Source organism: Serinus canaria, chromosome 2 (assembly GCF_022539315.1).
Source record: "Serinus canaria isolate serCan28SL12 chromosome 2, serCan2020, whole genome shotgun sequence".
Lineage (NCBI taxonomy): Eukaryota > Metazoa > Chordata > Aves > Passeriformes > Fringillidae > Serinus > Serinus canaria.
Window position 1 is genome coordinate 137,254,182 of NC_066315.1, and position 18,964 is coordinate 137,273,145.

General features: G+C 37.2%; 1 protein-coding gene across 1 annotated transcript in view; it reads right to left on the reverse strand.

Moving 5' to 3' along the window:
• The window catches only part of EIF3H (eukaryotic translation initiation factor 3 subunit H), an 87,449-nt gene that overhangs the window by 57,293 nt on the left and 11,192 nt on the right, over window positions 1-18,964 (reverse strand). Inside the window, exon 2 of the mRNA XM_009087703.3 lies at window positions 11,098-11,254. Coding sequence (XP_009085951.2) covers window positions 11,098-11,254 — 157 coding nt within the window. The remainder of the gene's footprint in view (window positions 1-11,097; window positions 11,255-18,964) is intronic.

Here is an 18,964-nt window from a genome sequence, read left to right on the forward strand (position 1 = left end):
AAAGACCTCCATTTTTACAAGTGCCTGCTGTTCCACGGTGTGAGAAAGTCTTTCAGGCTCAGTGTGTACCAGGAGTGGCACCCAGTGTCCAAACTGCATCCTTACAACAGCGTCTCCAGTTCCCTTCTCAGTCTCTCCTTGTTCTTTTCTCCCAGGCTGCAGTTCCAGAAAATCAGCAGTTCTCTGCTTAAACTGTATATATACTCTAAGCAAAGTAGTTTACACACACTTTTTGCCAAACTGTTTAAATCAACTGTGCACAGATGAATGAAATTTTCAACTATTCAATGTGGACAACAACTATTAAGTCTCATAAAATACTTCAATTAAACCATAGAGATACAGATTTAAACTCTGAATGAAATTAACATTTGTGTAGACTATGGTCTTTTAACTATACTCAACAACTGAATTCACAGTCCCAGGCTGATTTATTCTCGATCATTGGCACTGCTTTAATAGTCCAAAGCACTCTTCCTAAACACATTTTGTTAGAACAGAAGTAAAAATCACTAAAAGAATCAGGGAAAAAAACCCAAAACAACAAAGCACCAACAATTTTCACGTTTTGCAGCTATGTGGGATTTTATAGACCATCTACTGTGCTTGGCAAAAACAACTGAGTAAAAATGAGAGTAAAAAAATCTAGAAAATCAAATTGTTTTGTTCTTCCCAAAACTGATCAGAGGGATAACACTTAATTTCAAACAAGATTCAACACCAAGAGTAAGTTACAAAGAAAGCTTCCCCCAAATTGCTGTAAAAGCTAGAATTTCTAGCTTTTTTTTCTTTCACTATCATAGAGTAGCACAAAACAGATCAAGATAAAACACTTAATTATTATAACAATTATCCTAAAGCATTAAACATCTATTAATCTATGCGTAGGTAAGAGAACAGTATGGAACAATGGAACAATACAAACTGGTAAAAACAAAAAGAAAAAAAATAGGAAAAGAAAAAAAAAACTTATTTCCACCTACATGTGAAAGTCAAATTGCGAACATCCCTTTCAGTAGTTTTGCCAACCTTCACCTGGTCAGTTCTCCTGTTTCACTAATATCAAAACCTAACCCCCACTATAACATCTCTCCTCTCAAATGATGAAGCCCAGCACTATTTGCTTCACTAGTGCAAGCTTCAAGAACATAACATGCACCTCTTCAGGAGTCAAATGCCTTACAGCTAAGTGAAATTCTGAGTTGATTAAAACCTAAAAGATTAGATCTCAGCTCTACTGCAAATATCTCTAAAGAAGCTTTTGTTTCTCAACCAAAGACACAAAACTGGCACAATTTAACAGTTTATCAAGAATTTCAAAATCATGATGTTCAGAGTCTGCAGCCCCTCCTATTTCTCTGCTGCATAAAAGAACACTACAAAATCTGCTATACACCCCACACAGACTAGGTTTTTATACATAAATATATAAATACATACACACACACAGACACTGAACAGCATGTTCAAATCCTTGAATTATTTCCCTGGTAAGATTTATTTTGTTTCGACGAGACTTCTACTTGCAAAAACACGCACAAATTGCACAGCAAATACATCTCTTGTTAGGTGCCTAATATGGCCAGGGAAACCATTTTGATTATTCTGTGCCCGCTTATGCATTGTCCTACAAAACAATAAGACAGAACAGCAAGAAACTAGCAATTAAGGGAGTCTAAATGCACATCGGGAATCACTAAAATCCATGCTAGCCAAGTCAGGAACAATATGACTGATGAATAGGCCATATTATATTAGGATTGTTAGCAAGTGTTAGAAAATTATCTTTAGCAGATGTCCCTTATGACCTATATATATATATATATATATATATATATATATATATCACACAAAGAATATGCCTGTCTTGTTTTCTAAAAAAGTTTTAAGAAATCTTTCCAATTTTATTTTTGACTAGAACTCCACATGTCTGCATGTTGGCTATAAATATATACAGAGGATTTATCACACTAACTTACAAAAACAAAAGTATTTTACTGTAAACAACCTATTTTCATGTATATTTTCCTAATGCATTAATTTATGCTGTACTGAAGCATGTAATCCAATAAAAGAAATTAAACGGTGTATTCAGCACAGTGAAACAAAAGGCAAGATACATACTACAAGCTGCATACTACTACTGCAACTTATCAACCGACACACCACAAACAAAAACAGAGTGAATTTCTTCAGTCAGATGGGTGAGAGCCTGATCAGCAATTAAAACATTTTGTGGATGCAGTCAACAAGGAATTATATAAATTCAAGTTACTGCACACTATTACACGTGCAACTATGCACACCCTGCTCATCTTCACTAGAGCTTAAAGTAGTTTTTACTTTCTTAAATTTTGCTGATATTAAGATTCTATACACTGGATTACCTTCAAACTACAGAGAAAAGCAAGATCCGCTCAGTTTGAGCTTTGTCAGTTTCTCCATGTATTTTTGACTGCATCACTGGATTTAACAATACATATTAGTTATAAAAAACTAATTGTAAAAAAAGATACAAACATAAACTTTACTAACATTTTTCTCTTTCCTATCAAAGACTAGTATTTTTAAAACTAGTCTTTAAACCTTTAAAGTTCTGTCATTTTTTATGAAAAAGTTCTTATATCTCTTAAATTCCACTGCTGCAGTGGGTTTCCTGCCAGCAGAAATGATTTCGAGTCTGTTCCTCAACTATTTAATTCCAAATTCAGTCCTGAAACTTGGGCCAGCTTCTTGTCTCTGTCTTTCCATCAAAAAAATAAATTTGAACGCTATGAACAAAAGAGGTGCAACTTAGCTTTCATGTGTACTATATCTTGAGTATGGAACATTTTCTTAGAGAATAATGCTACATAATTTTTCCACATTATGCAGTTGATAAGTCCATAAAACATTATTGAACAAGAAATAAGAATGAAAATGATTTTTCATAATTTACTACTACTATTTATTTCAATCAGTTTCTATTACCTCTCACACAGATGTATTGATTTGAACTGCTTTTCAATAGAACTATAGGCATTTCCTTAATTTTAGCTCTCAAAAAAAAAAAAAAAAAAAAAAAACGGGATCTGCTCATTTTGCTGTGCTTGCCTTCAGCTCCCTCAGGTTTATTACAGCTTTCTTTGGGAAAGGAAATGGCTAAATACTTGCATTAGCAAAAAAGGAAAGGAGGGGGAATGGAAAGAGGTAATAAGAAGGTGTTGAAAGAACTCTCTCTTCCTCTTGGTCCAGTCCCACTGGGAAAACAACAGATGAGCATAGAGTCCAAATGTATGGCCAAGGCTGAGGGGAACCACAAGGTCCACAAACAATGAGTCCCTTAAGAAAGGACATGCTACAGACCCAAGCAAGACATGCAAAATGCACAGAGAGTGAGATCCAGGCAGTCCTACTGAAACAGCCACTCCTGTATCACATTGTCCAATACCAAGGAATAATCATCAAGGATGAAGAAACTGAAAGTTTTTAGCAGAACTGACAATGCTGCCTTCACTACCTTGGGATTCCTTCTGGATGAAGCTTTAGTTCCTCCAAACACAAAGGTAGACATAAGAGCAGATATTAAGTATGTGTGTATATATATATACATACACACACATGCACTTCCATTATTTAATTGGTTATCTAATTCTGTGCTATTTTATGTCTTTAGTCAATGCTGAGCTGATTATATTAGCACAAAAAAAAAAAATTCAGAATAGCTCATTTGTAATATTTTACCAGAATTGAAGGTAAAAGCAACTGGGTTTTCATATTGCTGACCATATAAAATTAATGAGTTTCTGCAAGTCTTACAAAATTATATGAAGTATCCATATAACAAACTAAATTATTGTATATCATGACTATAAATAAAGAATACAGCTAAGATAGAACACAAGCTATGAAGTAAAAACTCCTGGCTTCAAGATGAAATCTTCAATATAAGGAAATGTTTAAACAGCTGAGTTGGATACAATGTCCCAGCTCATTTTAATGCTGCTGAAAATCAGTTATATACATTTAACCACCTATCTCTTAAAACAGACGCTTTTCTAACTTCATTTTCAGACTAAGTATGTGAATATTCTGAAACACAATTTTAAGTAAAGTACAGCATGGAAGTTTATTACGTATGATAATAATATCCTTGCAATTGCGAATTACGGAGAAAAAAAAATCAAGCAACCTACAACAGATCTTAGGCTAGGTTTTTCTGTTTAAAATTGCTCAAGGAAAAATGCCATTAAATATGGTTTCTTTATAAAAAACAAACTAAGAGCTAGTAGAACATTCTGCATTTTAAATCAAATTACACTAATTTATTTTGCAGCAAAATTTCAATGGAAACTGATTTAAATAAAACTTTATTATGCATGGTACTTTAAAGAGCAAAATGATTTCTCTTTTTTGATATAAAATTAGATGTTGAACAAAAGGATTAACCTACCACTTTGAAGTATTGCCCCTACAGTAAAAATCAACTTGAAAATCCAGAAATGCAGTAAACAAAGCATTTCAGACAGTTTGTGCAATACTGTCAGAAGAGGAATAGTTGATATGCACTTTTTATGTCTGCACGGTCCAGTAGTGTAAATTCCTTTAGATAAAGCAAGGAATTCCATCACAATTGCTGCCTCCTCTTTCTTAGTTACGCGTGGCAGAATTGGGAAGCAAAGAAGCAAACCCGCAGAACAAGCAAGCTCTGTCCTGCTTTTAGGATACGCACACATGGAAGTCGGAATCAAATTCTCCCCATTTACACTGAGCCTTAGAGCACACAGCACATTTAGGCTGATTTAAGAACCCAAAAAACACTGAGTCAGGATAGTCAAGGCACTCTCTAACATATTTTCTGAATTCGTTTGTGTAAAAGATTCCATGCACCGAATCAGACGAAGGTACCGTGCACCCGGCGCGGCCGCACGCCCCGGGACACCCGGCCGGGAGGGCGGCGCGGGCTGGGCCGTGCGCTGGCCACGGGCGCCCTCTGACGGCGGCTCCGCGGTCATGGGGGGGACACACACGAGGGGCCCGGCAGGGACACCCGGGGGGGACACCCAGACAATTCACTTGCTTCGGGCACGAGAAGGAAAAGCACTGTTTCTTAGCACTTGTGATTACAAAACCATCCTCTGGCATACACTGCCGCCGCTGACAGAAACAAGTACACGCATCCACACACCCAAGGCACACTTCAGCCCGTGCCCGGTAATGTACCCTTTTAGTGGGATCTCTGCTTTCTTACTCATTGAAGACAAAAACCTCCAGTCATTACAGGTAAGTCTGCACAGTATGAAAACATAGGCAAAACATTTAACAGGCTGCATCCACTGAACCATCACAATTACACAAACTATGTCAATATTAGCTTCCTTTCAGGAAACAAATCAAGGGCTTGCACTAGGGACAGGTAAAGTACAAAATAATTCAGGTGTGATTAGCGGTTTTATCAAAGAACCTTGAATATGTGATACATCTTATTAGACGACAATTAATTTTGCCCATCATTATATTGCAATATCAGTTCTGGCAAACCATTAAAAAAAATCAAAGATCAGATGACATTATTTTGAGTGCTTAACAACTGACCATCCACCATTTGTCAGAATCATCTGAATTCCTTATATAAATTAAACCTTATTGAGCCTATGGACTATTTCACATATTTATTATACCCAAATGATAAAGAAAGACACAAAAACAAACAAACAAAAAAGCTTAAAATTCTATATCCTTTTTTACATAGAGAATGGAGTGTAACTTCATGAATGCATGGACAAACCTGACAGGCTCTCACCAGCACTCAGTAATTGAAAAGTCAACATTTACACAGTATGGCTTTCTTCCTAAATTACAACAGGCCTTACAAAAAACACAGATGAGGAATTTACACAAACGGACTACAACTGGAACCAGAACCAAGGCTGTGATTAAGGAGCTTTTGGGTTATCTGTTCCTGTTCTTAATGAAATAAAACTGAAATGTCATGTAACCTGATTTCTTCACTTCATAAACATTCCATTTTCTTAAAGTAAACAACAAAAGACATGAACTACAACTGTTTTATCTAAAGTGAATAAATCTTTACAAACAAAAGAAAAGAAGAAAAAACAGCTAAAATTGTATCTGGCTATTCTGAACATAGCTACAGTCACTGCATGTTCAAGATCTGTCACACAATACAAGAGAAATACAGTATGATAAATACAATGATAAAACCTTTCATTTAAAATGGGAATAAAACAAGAAAAACTGAGAAAACCTAGCTTGGACAGAAGCCATCTAGTTTCTGTAAAGGAAGCAGATGAACCAACACTGCTTGGGGGGGGGGGGGCAGTGATTTAATGACACCAGGACTTCTACAGCAATACCAGCAAAAGAAATCAACCCTCAGAGTCCATTTGGACCCTACTGCAACAAGGTTTATGAAAGGTCTAGAAAATATGTTATAAGGGAACAGCTGATGGAGCTGTGTGTGTTCAGTCTTCAGTAGAGGAGGCTCAGGAGGGACCTCGTTACTCTCTACACCATTTGAAAGGAGGGAGTACTGAGGTGGAGGCCAGTCTATTCAGCTCTGCCTACAGTGAGGACCAGAGGAATTGGCCTTAAACTGAGACAGGGGAGATGCAGATTAGGTATTAGGATTTCTTTTTCCAGTGTTAGGGTCATCAGGCATTGGAATAGGTTACCCAGGGAGGTGACAGATTCACCAGCCCTGGAAGTATTTAAGGGGTATCTGGATCTGGTCCTGGGTGATGTGGTTCAGGGATTACAGTGATAGTACTGGGCAATAGTTGGACTTGATAATCTTGTTTTCTTTCAACCTTGATGATTCTGTGATCCAACCTGAAGCCCTCTGCTTCTGTAAGGACCACATGTCACAGGTGAGCCAATGGGCAGCACTGCAGGTGAGGCTCAGCAGCTCAAACTGCTGCTGCCCCTGGCCAAGTAAAACCCTGAATAAACACTATTTGTGAGCTATGACACCTTTGTTCACATGCAACTGCACCCATCTGAGGATAAAAAAATGGTAGGTTTGTGGAAATGTTGCACTATGTTATTTCTAGTTGTTACTAAATGATTCCACAACTAAATGCAACCTAAAGCACAGAAAACCTAGGGTAATTGAATGTTTAATCATATAGCTAACTTCTAACCTGAAAACAGAAATTAATCTTCCTGAGTAACAAAGTAAAAATCACATTGGGGGACAGGGGAAGGCATCAGCTTTCCTTCTGGAACATTTCAGAGGGAATCTAATAAAAGAAGAAAAAGTTACAACCATATAGAACTTATTTTGATGTATAATTCTATAACTGTCTCAAAGTTCAAATTGGTGAATTTACCACAGGACCTAGTTTAGCATCTTAGCTTTGTAACTAAGTTACTAAAATACATGACTGAAATAAATCTGTTTCAAAATAATGTCTCACAACGTCTATAATGAGTGACAAGAGGTATACTTCATTTTTTTATTATTTCCAAGAAGGGAATATAAATTTCCTTTAAATTGGGAGAAAAGCTACTCAGTGAAAACAACTGAAGATAAATTCAAAAAAGTGCATGTGAATTTAACATGTTGCTTAGAAACATACAGACATGAAAAATACATTTATTTATCAGGAAGAACTCAGAGAAAATAAGGTTTTTAGTAAACAGAAAGCAAAACAATGCTCAGACAAAGGCTTGGAAGTGCCCTAAAGTGAAAGCACTTCTCAGTAAACTACCCTCAGTAAGACAAGCTGGAATACAACTTTTCACAGAAGTACCTAAGCCAAATATCCTTACAGCAGAAATCTGATTTTCCCTAAACAAGAGTTGAATCTGTGGGGTGGAGGATGTGGGGAAGGGGAGACAGGGGGCATAGGAATAGGGGCTGTATGTGTAAATCACTGAAAGAATCTTTATGAAATTTAAGATCAGTGCTTTGAAAAATAAAGTCAATGCCTATGAGGATTTTAGAGCACCAGCAATAAGGAAACACAATTATGTGAAAAGTAAATGCCTAACCAAAAGCCCAAAGTGCAGCCCAAAAATACTGAACATTCACACTGAAGCATCTTTTGCTGAGGACTCAACAACAATTCTGCAATTTTCCTCTATTAGCTCACACATCATCAACTAAACTTCACCTACAGATTTCTAACAGAGAGCTGGGTTGAACCCTCTCACCCCCACTAAAAATCTCATGCTGCAGCAGGCCAGCCTAAGTGTTTAAGACTTCCCTGACAAGAAATCTTACCAAAAAAACTGCACTTTGTAATAAAAATCATAGGAAGACAACACTTCAGGAGAAACTTTCTATGATGAAAAACACCTGCGGATTCATACATGGTGGACAGCCCTCCCACATTTGAAATAAGAATTACCTGAAAAAAACCTCTCTGCTTTCTGTAGTTTCAGAAATAGTCCAATTCAAAATGCATTAAAAAATGTTGTTGCTGTAAAAGAACAAGTTCAGATATGGGGTTTTTTTTAAAAATTAAATTTTTGAAGGAATTCTGTAACAGCAAATAGTCAAAATTTGATATTATCTCAGGCATTAAAAGCAAGAGACAAAATGGCACCATAACAAAAGCATAACTAAGCATATCTAAAGAAATGGTTGCTGTAAGCAAGTTTAAATACATCTTTATCAAACTGATTCTTAAATGTCATGCATACCTATTTCAAGTTCAATTTAAGGATATTTTCTTAGCACCCTCAAAAATGTGTTTTGTATTAGGTTTGCACAGCTTAAAAGAGGAAAACATTCACGTAAATGTGTCTTGCCAATTACCCAACAGTTTATTTGCTCAAATATCACCCTCCTGTACAAAAGCTCAAATTCTCTTAACAACAGTCACCTCAAGACCACTAAGGCCTACACTAAGGCAGAACATGATGCAACATCATCCTGACAAAAGAGCACAACGTTAAGTATTATTCTGTGTGACAGCAGCACTGAAGTGCCAAAGCCTTTTATTTTCCCTCCGTATCTGTGGGCCTGAATTTGTGCAAATCTGTAAAGCCAGGTAGGGTACTGAAGTAACACATAAGTCATAGGGGGAAGGAGGTGCCTTATTTTCTTTGGTTTTTAGCATCCTCAATTTTAATATTCTGGCACATAACAAGAGATTTCTCTACTTGAATTATCTACATCTAAAAGAAAAAGAATCTTTGGAAAATCTGGCAGGATGCTTGCATAGGGAAACACAGCTCCAGGGAAAACAAACAGAGGGCATTTATAAAACATTATTGTTTTTCACCTTGGCAAGACAGAAGACAACTCTGGGGAGCCAAAAAGATATCAAAGGCTCAAACTAGCAAGTCCAACAGCCATTTTGTTTAGGTTTTCATCTTCTCTAGGCTCTACTACATTGGTTAAAAAGCTCAACAGACCCCCTAGTAAAGGGCATGCAGAATGAACTTGAGCACTTTGCATTTTCTAGGTGGTTCAGTCTATTTAACTGTATTTCACTGAGAATACAGAGGCAACATCTCTGTGATCCATGCGGTACAGGCTAGGGAAGACTGGGAAACCAATAGGAAATTCTCCTGAATTAGCTAACAGGGTTTAGCACAGGCAAGCTCCCCAACCTGGCTGCAGATTCCCCACCACTGCCAGAGGCAGCACCAGCCTCACTGCCACAGGTTCACTCCCCACTCTGGCCAGAGTTTGCTCTGCTCTCTGTGCCCACAGCATGGGAACAGAAAGCTGAAAAGGTAAGGGGTCCAGGTGAGGGAAGCTTTGCCTTTGGACCTTACCAAAAATCACTCTCCTGGAAGGAAGTTTCTCCCAAACACAAGGAACTGAACTCTGCATACCAGATCACAGGCTTACAGCTCAGCAAGGGAGCCATCCCAGGGTGAGCTGAATCCATCTCTGACACTGAGAAATTCATTTCAATACCTACTCTCCTATCAGCTACATGGAAATAATTCAGCCATTTTCTACAGGAAAAAAATGAAGCATGGAGTCCAATTAAGAATTTAGATTACTTCAATCCTTTTAAGAGCTCCAGAAGAGAAGAAATATTTAAAATATTTTTTAGGCTTTAGCAAAATATAGTTCTGACTCAAGCACCATGTTATTGTATGAGAATTAAGATTCCTTTTTGTTTTGCACTCTTATTTTCTTTGACCTAACTGTATAATCCCACAAAAGAAGCAATAAACAGCAATGAAACCTTACCAAGTTGCAAAGAATTCTTAAAATTACCTCTGCTATAAAAGCAGAGTCCAAGATTCTTTTGTTGTAAGACAAAATATTATTTTAATAATACCTAATCTCATTATAAGCAGGAAAAAGCAGTTTATACTTACAGATTAAGTGATCTTGCTCAAACTGAATTATCAAAACAGAAGCAACTGCAACTACTTTGACAATATTGCCTCTTTAGTTACTCCTGAAGTTAAACTGACTCTTTATGCCCTAATAAAGTTTTTCTAATAGTATCATTAAATACACACATACGTACTTATAATATCAAGATTAGAACTGTAAGCCTTTTAAGTTTGCTTTGTAAATTTGATGTCATTCTGTGCCAAGCCAATCATACTAAATTACAGTGTCACTACCAAACATCACCAGGACCAGCAAAAAACACCGAGACCAACAGAAACTGCCCATGCTACATTCTGGCTCACTTAAAAAGCAAAATGATCCCCCAGACTTCAAGTTAGCCAAAGCCTCTCAAAACTCACAAAGCTCTGCTCTCCAGGTTTCCAATGAGTACTTAATGCATACAATTAAATCCACAGAGAAGCAATCTATGTGCTGAGCTACATCTAGATGTGTATGTATGCACACACATACACACAGCCATTTCCATAAAAAGCTTCAAAGTGATTATGAATTTCAGACAGGATACTAATGTAACTTCCTGTGTGGAGTCTCATCCTAAAGTACATGTCCATATCATCCAGTATTCATCCCCTTTAACCTCCCTTATACAGAAAAGTATTAAGTTGAATATTCAGCACAGCACTCCAGTTAACCCATTGACACCTCAACCCACAGTAAAAAATCTGAGTACATACAAGCTTCTGCTCACTGTGAGGGAAAAAAGGCCTTTATAGTCCATACAGATCTTCTTTTTAGTCTAACTTTAACAAAACTGTAACTATTACCTTCATCAAAGTCTGCATCATCCTCTGTATGTTGAGGGAAAGGGAAGCAATTTGTGATTTCCAGTCTGTCATCCACCACAAGACCCAGCAGCACACCTTGGACCACTTCATTCCCCTGTCCTTCTTCTTGGTAATGTTTAATGATCTTTAACACAACCTACAACACAAAACAATAAAATCATAATATGCAATGCATTATATTTGTCCTCAAGCTATGTATCTGGAATTTTAAATTTGTTGCATGGTTTAGAGCTGCAAACCAAATGAGCTTAAGCACTAGCAATTTTAATATAGGTTGAGGAACAGACAGCCATCCTAGCATTACAGGGAAAAAACAAGACCATTAAATAACCCATCAAAATGCAGTTCTAAACCAATTTTCTGAAACACCATTCTAAAATGAAATATTGATCCTTTTTACTTTAGCTTGTTGCTTAAACTGTGAGCTTTTAACAGTATCTCGCAGGTCCAATAAGCCCCCTCTTGAGGGAAACAGTGCACCGGGAACAGAATATCTTAAAAAACTATGCAGAAACCAGTAGAAATCTTTTTAAAGGTGCAGATCCCATCAAATTTCAATTGCATTAATCTTCTAAAGTACATCTCACTGCAGTTTTACTTCAGATGATAGTTCAAGTTATATAATGTGAATGGCGTGTCATAGGGTATTTAAGGAAAATCAATGATAAAAGAAGAAAAATATGCACAAAGTACTCGTAATATTTTTAACAACATAATTTCCACTTCCTTCCTTAAATCTGAACTCTACAATGAATAATTCTCATGAGATGATACTGTAAATTGGAACAGTATGAACAAAACCACTCAAAAATAGTCATTTGCTAACAACACTTCATACTTGAATAACATTTTATACTTGACAAGAACTACAATAAGGTAAGACACTAACCACAAACCTTGACTTGAAAGAACTTATGCTTTCTCCAGCGTAAGAAAGGTTTATTTTACTAAACCCTAATCCATCCATTCAAAATTCAGAAAATGTCTGATGATTACATTTTCATTAAAGCAATACTACTTTAACATCTGCTGGCAAACAAACCAGTTTAATAGATTTCAGCTCAACTGCCCTTAGAATAGGCTTTGTACAAGTATTGGCTTTTAGTGACCATTCTATGGGGGGGGGGGAAGGGAAGTTAAACTCATATTTACGCATCAGGAACATATACTTGTCCCTAGCTTTCTCCTTTGTTGACTAGCAGATGTCACTTTTTGTAAAACACCATTAATGTATTAAAGTACCACAATACAGATTAAATGAAAGAAAAAGGAGAGGAGAATAGAAGATATTAGCAAATACACTGCCTTCTTGGGCTAAAATGGGAAAACAAGCTCCAAACTTGGAGGCAGGGCAGAGAGGGCAAAACTGAAAAAGAAATACCCATTTTCAACTAAGTTAGATTTCAGAATCAAACTGGACTAAGACTCACTAATTCCTTGTTTATTTACAGTATCACTTATTTGTGCTTCCTCTTTAAGGTAGATATACTTGCATTGAAGCTTCTCAGTCATAGATAGAAAACAACATTTCACTCCAATACTCCTTCACATCTTCCACTCAAATCCTTTGCAGCCACACCTTTTTATTCAATGTTAAACATGTCTACAGAGCAGAGACACAAAGAGATAGTTTGGTTATACATGTATTATTTCATGGGAAAACATGAAGTAAGGAAATTAAGATCAGTGGGCTGTGAAGCAGTACTTAACAGTGATGGAAACAGTACAGCAACCACCCGTTTGAGATCACCTGGGCATAGCAGACGAAGGTACCACAGAGTCAGCACATAAATAATATTCAGCTTGCATTTACTGTAAAGCTAAGGTTTATCATATATTTGCCATAAGCTCTGTCTTCCACAGCCATGGCATCCCTAACTACCCTGCCAGAAAACAGCACTCTGTTGTCTACTATACAACTATTCTCAGAATCTTTACAGCCTTCACCTTTTCCTTTTGCTTCACCTTTTCCAGTATTTTTCTTGTCTTCTCTTCAGCTCTCTAGGCACACTGATTGTGCCTGTTAACGTGAGTACTATTTGCCTGTTTGATTTCACTCCAGGAGCATTTGTGATACAATGCCAATTTGCTGCAGCATTTCTGATGATAATTGCTCACAGAGAGCAGTCACAAATGAAACAAGCATGGGCAGTCACAGAGTATCAATGATTTTTGGGAGAAAGAAAACTAAAAATTCAAAACTCTTAAATGTTAACCAAATACCCAATACACAATGAAGTTATTACACAAGCCTGCACTTTTCAATCTCCAGCCTGAAGACCAGAGCAGATATTATCCAGGGAGACACAGATCCCAAGGATTTAAGCCTACCTGCAACCTTGTTTCCTAACAGAGTCTGAGAAAGGGAGCAGAGAAGTCCATTTACTCAATACTCCAAATTTCACAGCCATCAGGACACTGCAGAAGTTTGTGTTTATGACTGCACTGGAAAATACATTAGCTACCGAAATCACTTATAAAAAGATGCATCCAATGACAGAGGATTTTTGTTTTCATTTTGTTTTTTGTTCTGGACAGTTTTATTTAGCACATTAGACACCAGTCTTTAGTACAGCAGACTCTTCAACTAAGATTGAAAAACCTGTCACCAAAACATTACCATATGACCAAGCAGAAAATGTGCTCTGAAACTTGTGTTTCAGTACTAAAAACAGACCTGCAGGTGTAAAGCAGAACTATTTCTCTAGTAATAACATCAGCTACAACACTAAACATGTCATTTCCATTTGTTTGCTAGTCTAGATACACCAGGAAGAGCTGACCACTACACAAACACAATGTCACTTCTGACTGAATATACAAACCAGTACTTCACACTGAATAAAACACATATACCCAAGAAAAATGAGCACTAACTTGTATGTAGACATTTCCTAAAAGAAAAAGATGCTACGTTTGTGAAGCATGGGAACAGAATCAGAGTAGTTATATTGGTCTGAAAATAAATGTAGTAAGTGCTAATCTAAATAATGCGAGTAACGCAGCACATTGAAAAGTAACATTGAAAAGTTTTTCCACGAAGCACATTGAAAAGTAACATTGAAAAGTTTTTCCAAACTCTTAAAAAAAAAAAGTCTAAATGAACACCAGTATAAGCATCCTAAAGTCAATGCTGATTCACCTTCCAAACACCATTTATAATTTCCACCCAATTATTCTCCTAATAGGAGATATTGCTCCTTTGTACAAGCTATAATTGTTTTTAAATACCCATAGACCCTTCACTGCTGTGCCATAGCTACACAAAATTAACAGTATCCAAACCAAACCGTTTCAACTGCTGCTGTTACTAAGGTAATGCAGCTGGCCAGCCAGGAAAAGTTATGTTTTTAAGGAGAAAATGTATCAAATAACAAAAAAGCCCTCAGATTTTAAACTCTGATACCCTGAACATGAGTCAATAATCATATGCAGCACGATTTAGTAAATCAGCATGTAAGAAATATTCAGGTACATAATGACTCTTAAGAAAAGGATATACAAGTAAGTCCTAAATAAAACTCAAGAGTCCCCCAGCCTTGTAAATGTAGTGTTCAAAACACCAAAGTAATTTAATCACTTGGAGTAGCCACTTGTCAGATTTTAATGACCATTAATCTTCAATAAAAAAAACCTTGCAATTTTGCAGTGCTTCTAATCTCCAGATCTTCAAAGCACGGCTCAAACATTAAGAATAAAGTCAAACTAAAAAAAATTTTACAAAAAATTTAAAAGCCATTCTGAAACTATTAAGTACATCAAAGATACATATTTTAACTGCATACTGCCAAATTTTAAATTGGGCTACATCCCGACATCATAGTTGTTAATTTCAAAAGTTTGTACCTCACTACATAAATATATGTAACATTAACCCACAGCTGAAGTATCATGAGCCTTTGGGGAGAAATTCTGTGAAGATCCCACTGTAGGGACATGAATATACCATGATGCACATTTCTGCATTTATCTAAAGAGAAACAACAGCAAATCAAAGCACTGAGGATTCATTTACAGCTGTGTTCCAAAGAGCTGAATGTTACCACATCGAAACCAGATTGCCAATACCTGTGCTATGTGAAGGATAGCACAATACCTGTGCTATGGTCTTGCACATGTGAAATCAAACAAGAGAGAGCTTCTGTTAGCCCAATGAATACATGATGTAGCACACTGATCTACAGTCTAAAATTAAGTATTAGTATCTTTTTAAATGCTTAACATTTTTTGCCACCCAAGAAAGCTTTGTGGTCACAACCACTAGCATCAATTGCCAGCATCTGGGGAAGAGGATGGGGAGAGAGTCTAACTCTGGGTTACATAGCTGGTTTCAGCACTAACATAGAAGGTACCAAAATACTCACATCCTCTCAGTACTTAACACTACTGACATGGTGATCAAATGTTAGCTTGGCAAAAGGGTCTCAAAAGCTATGATTGCTAATAATGTGTGATACACTTTGAATACATCCATATCACATTTGTAGCCTTCTCCATACAAACCCTTAAAACTCAAGCCATGAACTTTTATATGAGTGTTTCAGCATGAGCAATTTTACTTAAACTCCTAGCATAAACCAAATTCAAGAGAGAACTGATAATGCAGCCTTGCAAATAGAGAGATCACAATGTTAGTCATTACTAATAATGACTCAGGCAATCGTGTTAACCTCAAAGTTGCCTGGAATCAACATCTTGATACACATAAAATGCGTATATGCTACCTCTGGATTAAAGAGTTGAACTGTTTAGCAATTAATATCCAAATTAAGACATACCACATTTTACACTAATTTAGTGGCCATGTCTCCTTCTCCAGATGGCCCTACACCTAAAGCAAATCTAGAACTGGTGGTGCGCTGAAACAACCAATTAGCTATGCAAAAATGAAATTTAATTAAACAGTTCTGAAATACCCAAGTAAGCATGGAATGGCTTTGTTTTTAAACAAAGACTTGGAAAAAATACAAAAAACCTAGATATCATGAAACATGAGCAATGTTAACATTTTAATAGTTCCAGATGAGGTTTTTACACATTACAGATAAGTGCTTATCCTACAGTTACAAAAGACAAGTTCTGGAAGCTTACCAAAATAACTTGCCTTGATTTGTCTCCTGGCTACAGCACCATTTGATAAGACAATAACAGAGACTCTCAACTTTCCTGCCAGGAGAAAAGGACCTCTGAAGTAAATTAAAGATATTACTGCAACGATTAGCATTAAGAGAACATATGTCTGATCCACATGACGCACTCTTCCAGATGATTAAGGAGACAGATGTTTATAGACACACATCGAAAATTCCACCTTAATCAGTGCAGTCCACAGAAAGGGGTTCTAGAAAGCACTGGGACAGATAACATGTCAGAAGTTCAGAATCAACAGGTTGATAACCTGGTCTCATAGGTGTTGCATATGAACCTTTGTGGCACAAGACTCACCACCACACAGTCATGGCATGAGTCCAACACCACGCTGAGTTGTGTGGCTGACAGTCCTGAAGGACAGAATGCCATCTAGAGGGACTGGACAAGCTGAAGAAGTAGGGCACAGGAACTGCATGAGATTCTGTAACAGCAAGGGCAAGGCGCTGCACCTGGGTGAAAGCAACCCCCAGTACAAACACAGGCTGGGGGATGAATGCAGGGAGAGCAGCCCTGCCCAGAAGTACTTGGGGGTGCTGCTGGAAGGGAGGCTGGACATGAGCTGGCAACGTGCATTCACAGGCCAGAAAGCCAAACAGGTCCTGGGCTGCATCCAAGGCAGTGTGGACAGGAGGTCGAGCAGGCAGCTCTGTTCCTTCTACTCCTCTACTCATGAGATCCCACCTGCAGTGCTGCGTCCAGCTCTGGACTCCTTAACACAGGAAGGCCACAGACTTCTTACAGCGAATCCAGAGGAAGCCACCAAGTTGATCAGAGGGATGGAATAGCACTCCTATGAGGAAAAGCTGAAAGACTTGGGCTTGTTCAGCCTGGAAAAAAAAAAGGCCTTGGGTCGATCTGACCATGGCTTTCTAGCACCTGCAGGCAGCCTACAAGGACAATGGAGAGGATTTACAAGAGCATGTAGTGACAGGGCAAGGGGGAATGGCTTCAAACTTAAAGAGAGTGGTTCTAGATCAGATATTAGGAAAAAACCCTTAACTGTGAGGATGGTGAGGCACTGGCACAGGTTGCCCAGAGAAGCACTGGATGCCCCATCCCTTGAAGGTGTTCAAGGCCAGGTCAGATGGAGCTGAGCAACCTGTCTTGTGTAAGGTTTCCCTGCCCATGACAGGGGGGGCCGGAACTAGATGATTCTTAAGGTCCCTTCCAACCCAAACCATTGTATGAAACTAAACATTAGAGGTGAAACTGAATTTTGCATGTTATACTAATCTCAATAAATATGACAATTTCTACCGATAAACACAGAATTCACTTCAATGCATATTCCAGCTTATTTGCAGAAATCTTTGAATTTTTCTAGATTCTCTTATTGAAAAGGACTGCATTTTTGACCATTGTTGACATGATGGATGTCTAGACATTTTTTCTTTTCTTCCTCATATTTAATTTTACAATAAAAGTTCTTAAAGCTGTTGGACCAAGTTTATCTCAGAAGAAGTAAAAGAAAAACAAAAATTTTAAATATTTTTCCACTAAGACTTTCAACATCTTAAGGTAATTATTTTCGCAGATATCTTATATCTTCAGTTCTAACTATGTTTGGTGGCAAAAAAAAAAATTAATTCCCTGAGAAGTAATCAAAAGCTACTTAATCTAAACATTCTGTTGAAAAACTTAAGACTGAGTAGACTTAAAAGCAAGGTAACTTCAGAAAAATGTAGTTCTGAACAGCAGCTTCAGAAATAACAAGACTTAGCCCTCACTGTTCTATCTAGTAAGTGTAGCAGCCTTTGGACAGAAGACCTCAAATGCCCTGCAATAATTTACCTTTATCTTGACTTGCTAGAGCCAAAAATGCAAAAGACTATTTATATAGTCTTTGTAAATACAGTTCTTGGAATAGTAAGCTTACCTTTTATGTCAGTCAACAGCTAAGATGTTAAAAGCTTACCAGATGCTAAAAGCACCAGATGTTAAAAGCTTATTTCTGAACTTGACAAAAATTTGGGGCTTAAAAACAATAATTATATAGGAGCATAACAGAATTTCATACCATCTCAATTGGGTGCAAATATCAAAATATCCTTTTGACATGAGCAGAGGTTTCTTGGAGCTGAGCCTAAATTCACCAACAATGAACAATGTGCATTGATCTGAGGCAGGCCTCAAGCAGAGGATGCTACATATATTTTCACACTGAAATTATAAATTATAGGAGTCTGTCAATTTTGTCTCATGTAGGTCCTCAGCACCAAACCATTCTGAAATCCATGTTAAACTGAATGGAAATTGTCCATCTTGAACTATGGGGGAATGATGTTACATGCTTCTGTACTATATTAATATTTTTGAATATGAGGAAGCACATGAGAAGCATCCAAAGCTTTTTGTTCCCTGGGTATCTTATGACATCACATAGTACCATAATACTTAGTCTGTAAACCTCAAGACTTCAAATGACTTAACTGCAAGAGGGAATATCAGTAACCTTTCTGCTCCACAATATGTACATGAGGCTAAATAAAACTACCCAAATAATAACAGATTATTGATGTAACAAGTCTTTTCTGTCACTTCTGCTTGGTTTAGGAACCATTTCCCCCTGTAATTATAGGAATCTAGACTACCCCTTGCTTATAGCCACCTCACTTTCCTTCAGCATTTGGTCAGGGTTTTTTTCCAACAGGACAAAGAAGGTGATAATATCCATACACAGCAATAAGCCAGATAT